We start from the raw sequence: 13,191 nt of genomic DNA on the forward strand, positions 1-13,191 counted from the left end.
ACTTTTAAAATTATGAATGAAATATATTTTAATGATAGTAAGAGCAAAAATGGTATATTTATAAGAACTAGAAACATACAATGCACTTTTGTCTATTTATTTTGTTCAAAATTAACTTTTAGTCTGTCTATTTCTAAAATTGGATATTTGACCTATTTTACAACTTGTGAAATTTAGTTGTTCCCCTTCTATTTTTCATGATGAAGGATGCTCATTAATAACATAGTAGTGATGTGACACAACCGAATTAGATAAAATAGAATCATGTTCGACATTTTTTTCTTTTTCTCCATATATCTTAGATTATATTGTTACTAACAAAGGCGACCATGAAGCTTGGTCGAATAAAAAATAAGAAAATGATCATTAATTAATGACATAAATTCAATTGTATACATCGCTCCCACGTTATAATTGAACATGCAATATCATAAAAAAATAGAGGAAACAAAAAAAACCCTCAAGTTGTAAAACAAGGGGACCAAAAACCCAGTTTTAGACATGAAGACTAAGTTATTTTTGAGCAAAATAGGAAGACTAAATATACATTTAAGCCAAAAAAAAAATACATGATTCTAAAAGCAAAATTGTATATTTGTAGGAATAAAAGACATTTAAAACTAAAATCATTTTCCTCTCCATTTGCTTAAGTAATGAAATGAAAGTCCACACACAAGGCACCAAAACTTCATATTTTTGCATCCAAAAAGGATAAAGGATGAGTAACTAGGTTAACCAATAGAACAAAAGGTCGTCAAGAGATAAGGATTTATATACCATTTATAAACATGAATCATACAATGTATATATTTGCTTATGAGTTATGACTGTAGCATGAATTTGGTATAACAGACGCAAGAATCACTGACAGTAAGCACCTGTTTCTCCCACAGCCATTAATTCAATAGCTAATCCATCTCCAGCAAACAGATCCTCAAAAGGAATTATGTTGCTCTCACTTTCTTCGTTCAGCTCCAAACGTCAAGCGGTTCAATTGAAACCAGTCGCCTTACCTGTTTGTCTGATTTAAGAAAGAAGAAGACTATTGTTTAAGAAGAGATAAGTCCAAATAGGAGCCAAAGGTTTGACATGATGACCAATGTATAATAAAACAACAATCACAACCATAATTCTAAATTGCGGTTTGCAACTGCAATATAAAGATTTTAAATCTATCTGTAATGGCATTAGAACTGCATTTGTGGCTGCACCAGCCACATTTTGCCGCAATATCAAGTTTGTAGCGTAACCACGACGGTAATTTAAAATTATGATTCACAACCAATCATTATCCCATGGTAAAGTAGGATAACTGATATATAATGTTAAGCTTATATTAGATCCATATTACACAAAAATGTATCATTATGTTCTGAACTTGTTCTCCAAAAGGGAATGAAGAAAAATGAGATAGTTTAGCATGAATGCTATAGATTCTCAACAAAATGCATAGCCATTTCCAAATTCATGAATTATGCAGTATAGATCAAAGTTCATTCTCTAAGCCTACTAGAACTACATAAGGATGAAATTCAATACGTATTTGTAACTAGTTAAAATAAATGATAAAGAAAACCCTGATCAGTCATAGAATCGTAATATTATTTTACCTTGTCGCTAACCCTAATCCATGAATCATTTTTTGGCCCATGCCCATATCCTTGATCAACAATATATGGAGATGGAGCATTCTTCAAGAGTGGCACCCTGTCAGGACAATACTCGTCATCACTGTCGTAATATTGATGTGGCCCAAGAGCTTTGAGTATCATTGCCAATAATAGAGAGAATCCCTGCTAATGTATCATTCATTAACCAAAAATCCAAAAGTAACTTCATCCTCAATTTTTAAAACCTCTGTAGTCAACACAAATATGTAACCAAGAACAAGAAAAAATATGAACTAGCTGATCATGAATTGCATTGACCAATCAAATTATTATAGAAATAATGGAACAGTGCACCAGTTGTTTTACTTTTACTAACTAATTATGTATGTATGGAATAATATGTTCATATTACATCAATTCTTTAATCATGAAATATGTATCCCGATTACCAAAAACTGAACAAAACAAGCAGAGTGAATGAAAAAAGGACAAATATAGCAGGGTACAGTTAGGAAGAAATGATACAAAACTGCAATTGCTATAAATAAATGAATTAATTATAGACACAGGCTGATCTTGACAATGCAAAGATGAGATTTCAGGCCAAAGTTTTTTATATTATAGGATATGCAAATTGAAATTGGATGGAATGATTGTTTTTTGGAAGAATAAATGCATTTTCAAATGATCAGTTACGAAATACAAAGAATCAGATCGAAGGGAAATACTGTCCCTCCCTGCACTTTTGTTTACATAACATTCAAATAAAGTTGCTGCGGATGTGCAGTGCTTATCATGTTAGTCCTAATGTTACAACTCCCCCAATTCGATCATGGACATCAGTAACAATTTTCTGAAATATGTACTGCCCAATCTTTTGAAACAAAGTTCTCTATGTTTTATTTTCTTAAGAGAAGGATCAAGATCGACTGCGACAATCTTGAAAACCTAAAGACAAATTTCCATTGGATAAAACAACTTATTTGTGTTGAAAAGTTGGAATCATCTCAGAAACAAGAGTAAGAAATCATGACTTTTGTTGAGTAGGCTTCAACAGGCAATTGGGCGACACAGAGAGAGGGAAAGAGATTTACCTGGACAGAAACAAGAGATAGGCCTATCCATTTGCACATCTCATAGTTTGTATGGATGAAATTCTTGAACTGATCAAAATTCCCTGAGGGGTCCTTAGGGAAGTCCTGTTTTCAATTTTAAAGTTCAAATGGATCAGACCATGAATTACATATTACCTATTTAATGAGTCATATGGTGAGAACCCTACAAATATAATGAATTAACAAATAGCACCACTGAGTCACTGACAGTTTTTACATACAACATACCTCCTCCCAGTCCCGATTAAGAAATACATCAACAGACACTGCAGCCTCCACCATGAGAAGCAAAACCACAAACACCATATACTGAAAGCAGTCAAGGTCACAGTACTTTAAGACCGTAATGGCCACACAATGAGATAACTCTTCTATAGAAGCGAAGTTGCTTCAGTGTAAAAAATTAAAGTTTCAGCACTGAAAATTAGTGGAGTTTGTTTAATACTTAAGGCAAGTGAAATAAAGTGAAAATTGCTAAAATCATTCACCAGTCACACAAGGGATTGCCAAATACATTCCGCGTAAAAAAGTTCCTGATACTACTATAAATACAAACTGATTATAGTAACCTTAAATATTGCAGTTTTCAAGATAATCTTTGCTTTACAGTACATTTAATGCAAAATAATGAAAAGTCTCTGAATTAGATCTTAAGAAATTTCTTGATGATGTCATAAGAGGATATCATGATATCTTATCTAATATATATGTCTGTTGTATACTGCCCTACCCTAATTTTTAAAAATCCTTAGTTTGCACAGGTACCATATCTAATACTCATGCTATATTTGTGTGTCGTAGGCTGAAGGTTGAAAATATAATGGTAGACTCAAGAAAAGGATACCAAATACAGGCAACAGCCATTAGCAGTTTCAGCAGCAACATGACCCGAACAAGTGATTACACAGAATGTAACTCCAAGGCCAAGAAACGCATAAATGAACCTGATTGCAGTAAAAAATTGGAAAATCATTCACAATCTATCTATACACAACAGAATGAGTACAAAAATTTACAAAAAAGAAACATTCATGCAGGAAAAATACTAAATAGTGAGAACAAACCCCCATTATATTCTAACATAAAAAACATACAAATTTTAGGCGCCAATTTGGATATTTTTAAAATGAGCGGAATTGAATGGAAAGGAATGGCGTGGAGTGGAAAGGAATGTAGCAGAATGGAACAAAGTATCTCTTCTATTGTTTGGTTATTTGATGACAGAATAGAACATCAAAAATAGGATCCTATTCCATACACCCCAAATTGGAGGGGAAGAAAATGAAGGAAGATGATGGAGTGAGATGGAATGGATTCCATCGTGTTCCACTCCATTCCGCTCATTTTTAAAATATCCAAACAATGGAACCTCATTAATTACCACTCATTCCATCATATTCCATCAATCCAAACAAAGCCTAAAAAATAACATATCCTAACCCAGCAGCCCTGCTAAAAACAATCCAGCTTATACACAACTCCATTAAAATTAGAGGTTCTATAATTTTGCTAACAACTTAGAATATAGCTCTGACACTTCAGATGGAAGGCGTACTCGGTCTCCAACGTGTCTATGTTGGAAAAACACGGAAACATGTATTACATTTAATCACTTCCATTTTCTCAAATTATAACTGGAATTCAACAGCTTTACAATGCCAAAAAGAAAACCCCAATGAACAATTTCATTGAACAAAGTAATACTACAAACAAAATCAATAAAATCCATTAATTAATCTCATTAAGCATTTAAGGAAGAAAAAAATAGATTAAATTTATACCACGGTGGTGGGTAATCAGAATCGTGACCAAAGGGAAGCTCACCCATCTTCCTCTGCCAAACCCTAATCATCCAAGCGGAGTATAGAATCATGGCCAACCCAGCCATCCCAATCACTGAATTCACCAGCTTCAATATCGATTGTATACAGCTTCTCAAAACCCTCACCATTTTAATTCACAAAACCAAAATTTAGTTATTAATTTTGAACAATTTAACCGTGAGCTATATGAAAAGCAAAATTTGAAGATGTAATTAGAATGGACAAAGCCCTAGATTTCAATAAAATCTAGGGCTTGAACAATATATCAAATATCAATCTCTTTGAGGAGAAGAAAGACGTTGGTTTGTTATTTTGAATATTATTTTAAGAAAATTCTGATTTTCTTTTTTGGTCTTAGGGAATTCTGACTATTTTATTGATCGAAATACACGGCACCTATTGCATAATATCTAATCACGTAAACCACCATTTTGTCTCTAAACGGGTAGCGTGTTTTCATTTTAGGTTTTTACTAACCGTACACCTGTGCGATATTACTAATTATGAAAATGCAGTGAGATTTACGTTTTCCTTTTTTTAATGACAAAAAAATTATTATATTTGTGTTAAATTTTATTTTACAATAACATTATTCGACTCAAAATTCACATTTGTTTCATGTTAATTATAGTTAGTTATAATTAAATTATTATAATTACTTTTATTTGTATTTATAAAATATTTAATTTAACTAATTAATTAATTAATCACAAACACTTGTCTTGCGTATCAATTATATATTCTAACGACTTTTATAGTAATTCATTTTAAAAAAGTTAAAGTGTAGAATAATTATAACTTACATATTATATTTGTTACAATTTTTATTTTTATGGTGACAATATTAAAAGAATATTAAATTTAACTATTTTTTGTTAAAAAAGTTTGTCTTGTGAATGATTTTTATAATAAGTTATGATTAATATATTATAACTATTCTAATTTTTTATTTATTTAGAAGATATAAAAAAATATTAAATTTAACTAACTCATTAATGTCAAATATTTGTCCCGTGCATGAACTGCAGTATGATGTAATGACTTTTTGAGTGATTCATTTATAGAAAAATAATATTAAAAATTTTAGTGATTCATTTATATTTTAATTGTTTTTATTTTTATGTCGACGATGTTAAAAAAAACACTAATTTTAACTAATTCTTTAGTGAAAACATTTATGTTGGGTATGATTTTTATAATATGTTATAATTAATATATTACAATTATTTTCATTTTTATTTTTATTTAAAATATATAAATTTCTTTGATTATTTTTTGCAATCTCTCCTTTCACATCCCTTCATTTTCAATTTTTTATATAAAATATATATATATATATATATATATATATATATATAAATACTAAGTTTAACTAATTGATTAATGATAAACATTTGTCTTGTGTATTAATGTAGTATGCGTCACTGACTTATTTCTAAAAAAACAACATAAAAAAACTGAAGTGTGAAAAAACTATAATTAGTATACTATAATTGTTCTCATTTTTATATCAAGGATATTAAAAAAAACATAAATTTTAACTAATTTTTAATGACAAATATTTGTGCAGCGTATGATTTTTATGGTATTCTATAATTATAATTAATATGTTATAATTATTTTCATTTTTACTTTAGAGATGACAACAAATACTAAGTTAAACTAATTAATTAGTGACAAACGTTTGTCTCGTGTACAAATTATAATATGTTTCAATACTTTCTTTAGTTACCCATTTTTAGAAAACCAACATTTAAAACTGTAGTTTGAAAATAAATATAATTGGTGTACTATAATTGCTTTTATATTTTGATGACGATATTAAAAAAAAATATTGAATTTAACTAGTTTTTTAATAACAAATATTTATTTTGTATATAGTATTTATAATAAGTTATAATTAATATATTGTAATTATTCTTATTCTTTAGATATAAACATTTATTCCATATATTCATATATCTTTTTAATTATTATTAGACTTAATTATTCCTTTACTACTTAGTTTAACTAAGGATTAATTTGTCCCCTTTTTTTTCATGAATTAAAAATTGCTATTAATTTTGTCATGGTCCAATTTAGGTTTTCATAATTTGTTTTGAAGACGAAAATATGCAGGTAATATTTTAATCTTTTATTTTCCTTTTTTTCAATTTAGTCTTTTATTTAATTTTAAGTAACAATTTTATCCTTTATGTCTTAAAATATTAACAATATTATCATCTTTTTATGAAAATTCAAAAAATTCATCAAAATTTTCAAACAAAACCCATAAAATTAATTATCATCTTTAATATAATGCAAATTTCATTAAATTCACAACTCAAATCTTCAAATAAACTCATACTTTCATAGGTTATTTGATGAATTTGATGTTGTTGGAGATGGAAATATGAGTTTATTTGAATATTTGAGCTATGCATTTGATGAATATGTGAATTTTCTTGAAATTGGTATTGAATTTTATGGGTTTTATTTAAATATTTTGATGAATTTTCTAAGTTTATGTAAAGAAGGTATAACGTTGCTAACATTTTAAGATATAAATGATCAATTTGTTACTTAAAATTAAATACAAGACTAAATTGAGAAAAAAGAAAGATAAAATAACTAAAGTGTTACCTGAAATTTAGTTAAAGGACCGCAGAAACAATTATGCCTATATAGTTGATTTTTTTCTTTTCACTCGCACATTCGAAGCTTTAGCAAAACTTGTTAGAAAAATTTCAAATTTTTGAAACTTTGGTTGCCTATGAAATTTTCAAAATACAAAATGAGTTTACTTTCGAAAGTTTGAATTAATTTGTAATTATTGACGTACAATTTATTTTGTTTATAAAATATTTTCGAAGCTTTCACCTTTAACAAAAGTTTCGAAATGCAAAGTTTCGAAACTTTAAAAATTTCAAAACATGAATTTTTTCAAAAGTTTTATAAACCAAATTTTTGAAACGTAATTTTACATTTTGAAACTTTCGAAGATGATGAAAGTTTTGAAAACTTATAATTTTATTCAAATTTTTAAAATGTAAATTTTGTTTTCAAAATAGTTACATTATTTCTTTTGGGAATTTCCAATTTCGAAAATTTACTATTCTATAGTTTTCTATTTCTATTTCCAAAATTTCATATTTCTATTTTGGAATTTCTAGAATTTTTTATTTCGAAAATATTAATTAATGTTTTTGTTTATGTAATTTTCTATTTCAAAAATTCCGTATTGTTTAAAACTTTTAAAATTTATTTGAAAAATTGGAACTTATGTTTTTAATGTTTTAAATTAATCAAATTTTTTTAAAGTTTGAATTAACTTGACATTTTTCAAGCTACCTTTAACAAAAGTTTCAAAAATTCGAAAGATAATTTTTCGAAAGTTTCAAAAACTAAATTTTCTAAAAATTGACTACGACATAATAACCACTCTAAAAATCGAAGGGACAACGGTACAAAACTACTCTAAAATATTGAAGGTACAAAAAGAAATGGGAGATTTGGCTCGAAAATAAGTCAAGCAGAATAGTAAAGGGAGAAAAGAAAAAGTTTAGAAATGCATCCAACTTTGGTGTACTTTTCACATGAGTTTGAAACTCATTATAAAGTGATGGAAACAAACTCACATATGTTTTCTATCCAATATAGGACTTTAATATTTATAGAGTTGAAAACTACTCAAAATATGAGAGTTTTCCAATGTGGGACTTCAACAATTTTTAAATTCACAATTAATATACTTTATGTTCCAACAATCCCCCACTTGAATTTAGAAAAAAAATGTTTCTGAAATAGTGTCAAACGCTTCTATAAGATCAGATGTAAACAGAGGTGGCTCATGACTTTAACCTTTGCATAGTAAGTAAGATTCAGATTCAACAAGAGTGACTATTAGTCTTGAACTCTATCTCTGACAAACCCACACACAACATTTTCATAGGGTGTATTCTTAAAATTTCGTGCATTAATGGTCTTGCACGTCTATCCCAATATAGTGAACGCTCTAGGAATTTTGCCTCAAAATTCCATAAGAATCTGCCGAACTTCCACATTCACATAGGTGAGTATATCAGGCTGTTTGTCAGAGGCAGCACTCTGGAACATGTTGCAGTTATTAGAGGTAGCAGAACAAGAGCTTCAAAGGCAGACTTGAATAGTAGCTTTAAATTTCATAGTTATGCAGATAGTAGATTTCATCATAGGCATGCAAAAAATTATGTTCATCAAAGCATGCAGAGATAGTGTTCATCAAATGCATGCATAAGTCCTATTAAACAGAGCCATGCATAAATATTTTCTATCAGGTGCTTGTAGAAGAACGGTTCATCAAAGTCGTGTAGAAAATTGGTCATCAAAGGCTTGCAGAAGTATTGTTCATCAGAGGCATGCATAAGTTACTAATAATTAGAAGCATGCTAAAGTTACTAGAATCACACTAATTTACCAGAAGTACGTAGACTTGCCAGAAGCACGTTGAACTACCAGAAACATGTTGAACTACCAGAAGCATGCTATGGGAGGTAGATGTGCGTACTTTTCCAAAATGTGCATTTGTCTGATTCTAAGGATTTAATTGACTGATTTGACTTTGTTTCCTCTAAGCTTTTTACTTTCTCTGGTGACTTCCTCTGGCGATTTCCTCTGATCACTTCCTTTGGTCATTTCCTCTAATATCTTCCTCGAATATATTTCTTCTAATTTCTAGCTTCTGATATCTTTTTCTAATTTCCTATTCTAATTCCTACACACTTAATGAAGCCATTAGTCCAAACAAATTTTTCTCAAAAATACCTTCGTTAGCCTTAAAATCCCAAGAGGAAAACTAACTTGCTTCCAACAATCTCCCTATTTTTGATAATGACAAAATTGTAATTTTTTATAACAATTTATTGATTTTTACTACATGACTCCGCCTTACTTAAGGCTCCCCCTAAGTCTAAATAATTTTACATTTCTTTTCTCCCGACATGCATACACTTTCTCTCCCCACATAAGCATATCAACAAATAAATTGTTCTCAAATATCTTTCTCCCTCTTTTGTCATCAGACAAAAAAACTTGGAAGTTTTTTTTGTCATACCCATTTAAAAAGAAAAAGAAAGAATAGACAAAACATAACATACATACTAATATGAATTAAAACTAATCTAAGCATAGCACACCATTAATCACATATAAAGGTAAGGTTCAGATTTGTCTTAATGAATTCAAATCTTTCTTCAACTAGCGGTTTGGTTAATATGTCAGCCCATTGATGTTCACTATCTATAAACTAGATATTTAGTACTCATTATTGAACAAAATCCCTAATAAAGTGATGTTTAATTTCTATGTGTTTAGCGGTAGAATGCATGATTGGGTTCTTTGTTAGGCAAATGGATGAAGTATTATCATAGAATATTGGAATGTTACTATCAAGGATTTTGTAATATTCTAGTTGGCGTTTCATCCATACCAGTTGGGAGTTGTAGCCAGCTGCTAAAATGTACTCAACATCTATTGTTGACATTGTTATTATGCTTTGTCTCTTACATAACTAGGAGATTAAGTTTTCACCAAGAAATATGCAATTTCCACTGGTGTGTTTTTCTTTCAAGTTTGTCAATAGTATAGTCAGCATCACAATAGCCACCTAATTTGTATTTAGTAGACTTCTTATTGAACAAACTAATGTTAGATTTACTTTTCAGATATCTATGCATCCTCTTAACAGCAATTAAGTGGGATTCCCTTGGATCAACCTGAAAATCTGGCACCTACACACACACTAAATAGAATATCAGGTCTAGAAGCAATAAGATATAGGAGTGATCCAATCATTCCTCTATATGTTTTCTGGTCAACCTTTTGGCTTTATTCATATTTATCCAGTGAGCAAATAGAGTGCATTGATGTAGCCATAGGTTTGCAATCATTCATCTTAAACTTCTTAAGAAGTTATTTTGTATACTTGGTTTAATGAATGTATACACCATTTTGACTTTGTTGAATTTGTATTCCTAAGTAAAACTTCAGTTCTCCCATCATGCTCATTTGAAATTCGTGCTGCATTAACTTAGCAAATTCTTGACAAAGAGTGTCATTAGTAGATCCAAAAATAATATCATCAACATAAATCTGAATAACAAGAATGTCATTTTTAATAGTTTTCTAAACAAGGTAGCGTTTACTTGCCCTCTATCAAAATCATTTTTCATGAGAAAAGTGCTAAGTATGTCATACCATGCTTTAGGGGCTTGTTTTAATCCATATAAATAGTTTTTAAGCTTAAAGACATGATCTAGAAACCCAACATTTTCAAAACCAGGAGGTTGTTTTACATACACTTCCCCATTTATGTAACCATTCAAAAAGGCACTTTTTACATCAATTAGAAATAAAGTAATATTATTACCGGCAACAAAGGAGAGTAGGATATATATTTCCTACTAACTTGGCCACTAGAGCAAATGTCTCAGTATAATCAATACCTTCTTATTGACTATAACCTTGTACAACCAGTATGGCCTTGTTTCTAAGAACTTCTCCCTTTTCATTTAACTTGTTTATGAAAATCCACTTGGTTCCAATAATATTTTTCTTTGGTTTGGGTACTAGATTTCAAATATCATTCCTTTTAAATCATTCAACTCTTCTTTCATTGCAAAGATCCATCCATAATCTACTAGTGCTTCATCAATAGAGGTAGGTTCAATTGATGATAGTAGACCAAATAATGTTTTGTCCTTCAATGATGATCTAGTCTTTAGATGATCATCGTAATTTCCAATAATTAGAGTTTCATGATGAAATGACTTGTATTTCCATCAAGTTCTGACTTCTAAGTTATTCTGACTGCTTTTGACTTGGTCAGATCAATCTTATGATGTTTTGTCATATTTTTCTGATTTACTTGCACCCTCTAATTGTTTGGGTTCTTTTGTTTTTCTGCATCTGCTTCCTTTGGTTCTAGTAAACCTATTGTATCCTCAACTGGCTTTGACTTTTTAAGGTCAAGTTGTTTGTCCTCAATTTTAACATGTATTGACTCCTCCACAATTGGAGTCTCCATATTGAACACTCTATAAGCTTTGGATCTTTCAGAGTATCCAAGGAAGCTGCACTTTTTTTAGCAGGGATCAAACTTACCAAGGTTGTCTTTCGTGTTTAACATATAACAAATACAACCAAATTACTTAAAGTAAGATATATTAGGCTCTTTACCCTTCCATAATTCATAGGGTCTTTGATTCAATATTGGCCTAATTAGAACTTTATTATGAGTATAGCATGCAGTGCTAATTGCTCAGAAACGTTTTGCAACATCTATCTTATTTTACATGGTTCTAGCCATTTCTTGAAGGGATTTACTCTTTCTTTCTACAACTCTATTTTATTGTGGTGTTCTAAGAGATGAGAAGTTGTATGAGATTTCAATCTCATCACAAAAAACTTTTAAATAACTCGTTTATTAAATTAATTTTTTTTTATAATTCCAAAAGAACCCTTGTTTTCAGAGAGAAATTTTTGCTTCAATGACTTACTAATTTCAAGGCTAAAGAAACTGAGAAGTTGTTAAAATGTGTTAATGTATTCTCGAGTATCTGAATCCTCTACAAGTTAATATTTCTTCATTTCTGCTAATATAATTATAGCTACAAAATTTTACAGCTAAAAGGTTTCTGTTCCAATACTCATTTAATTCAATGATGCATATCTTGAAAGTATTCTTGGATGAGTTAACTTTAGTCTTTTTTTACTATGTATATGCAACTTTCATATCTACAATAGTAGCTTTGTTAGTTGATCCAAATGCAAGTTTTCTGAAAATAGGACTAAATATCTCACTCGTCTCAATTGTCTCTTCTGTAAGATACACTTCAAAATGTTAATTATAACTCTTTAAATTTGTGTTGTTTTTCTCAATTTTTAAAAAGCGTTCGCGTTAAAGATTTTTCAATTTCAAAATATTAGGGATGTTGAGTTACAGATTGCGGTCCATGTGGTGTGAGTTAACCACAACTTTGAAGAAACCATGTTAAAATTATTTATACTACCATATAATATATAACATTGGTTGAGAGATGATGAAAGGTTAAAATTATAGAAGGAGCTAAGATAAAGTTTAGATCTATTTTGCAAATGTGTTTATTATCCATCTGAGAAGAAAAAAATGGGAATATCGAATTTGATTTTTTTAATTAAACTTTTTGTTGCAAGCATTGCGACATGGAAAGGACTATTTGTAAGTTAGTTTTCCTCTTTTGATCTTGATGCTAACAAAGGTATTTTATGAGAAGTCAGAAGAACATATCAGAAGCAATAAATAAAAAGAAAAATATTAGAAAAAGATATAAGAGGAAATGACCAGAGAAGTTATCAGAGGAAACAACTAGAGAAAGTCACCAGAAGAAGTCACTAGAGGAAGTGATTGGAGGAAGTCACCAGAGGATGCAAAATGGTCAAAGGAAACAATGTCAAATCAGTCAACGAATTCCTCATAATCGAAAAAATGCATGTTCTCGAAAAGTAAACGCATGTGCCTCTAATATCGTGCTTATGGTACTTATAACGTGTTTCTAGCAACTCAATGTGTTTCTCGAGGTAAATCATGGTGCTTCTAGTAACTTTAGCATGCCTCTGATAAACAGTAAATTTTGCATGCCTCTGATA

The 13,191-nt window shown here is 29.7% G+C and overlaps 1 protein-coding gene across 1 annotated transcript; it reads right to left on the reverse strand.

Moving 5' to 3' along the window:
- Positions 1 to 754: 754 nt before the first annotated feature.
- On the reverse strand, positions 755 to 4,834 carry LOC101506940 (tetraspanin-19). Its single transcript, XM_004514395.4, has 6 exons — positions 4,507 to 4,834; positions 3,570 to 3,669; positions 2,954 to 3,034; positions 2,705 to 2,809; positions 1,611 to 1,793; positions 755 to 1,021 (listed from the first exon to the last, which is right to left on the reverse strand). Exons 1-6 carry the CDS (start codon positions 4,674 to 4,676, stop codon positions 1,010 to 1,012), a joined length of 651 nt encoding a protein of 216 aa, XP_004514452.1. The 5' UTR covers positions 4,677 to 4,834; the 3' UTR covers positions 755 to 1,009.
- Positions 4,835 to 13,191: the final 8,357 nt, after the last annotated feature.

This window comes from Cicer arietinum, chromosome 6, assembly GCF_000331145.2.
Source record: "Cicer arietinum cultivar CDC Frontier isolate Library 1 chromosome 6, Cicar.CDCFrontier_v2.0, whole genome shotgun sequence".
Classification (NCBI taxonomy): domain Eukaryota; kingdom Viridiplantae; phylum Streptophyta; class Magnoliopsida; order Fabales; family Fabaceae; genus Cicer; species Cicer arietinum.

Excerpts from the sequence above, each read along its gene's own strand:
- LOC101506940 (XM_004514395.4), bottom strand. The coding sequence starts at position 4,676 with ATGGTGAGGGTTTTGAGAAGCTGTATACAATCGATATTGAAGCTGGTG. Across the intron at positions 3,670-4,506 it reads TCTGATTACCCACCACCGTG|GTTCATTTATGCGTTTCTTG; the intron begins GTATAAATTTAA and ends TACTGCAATCAG. Across the intron at positions 2,810-2,953 it reads TTAATCGGGACTGGGAGGAG|GACTTCCCTAAGGACCCCTC; the intron begins GTATGTTGTATG and ends AATTGAAAACAG.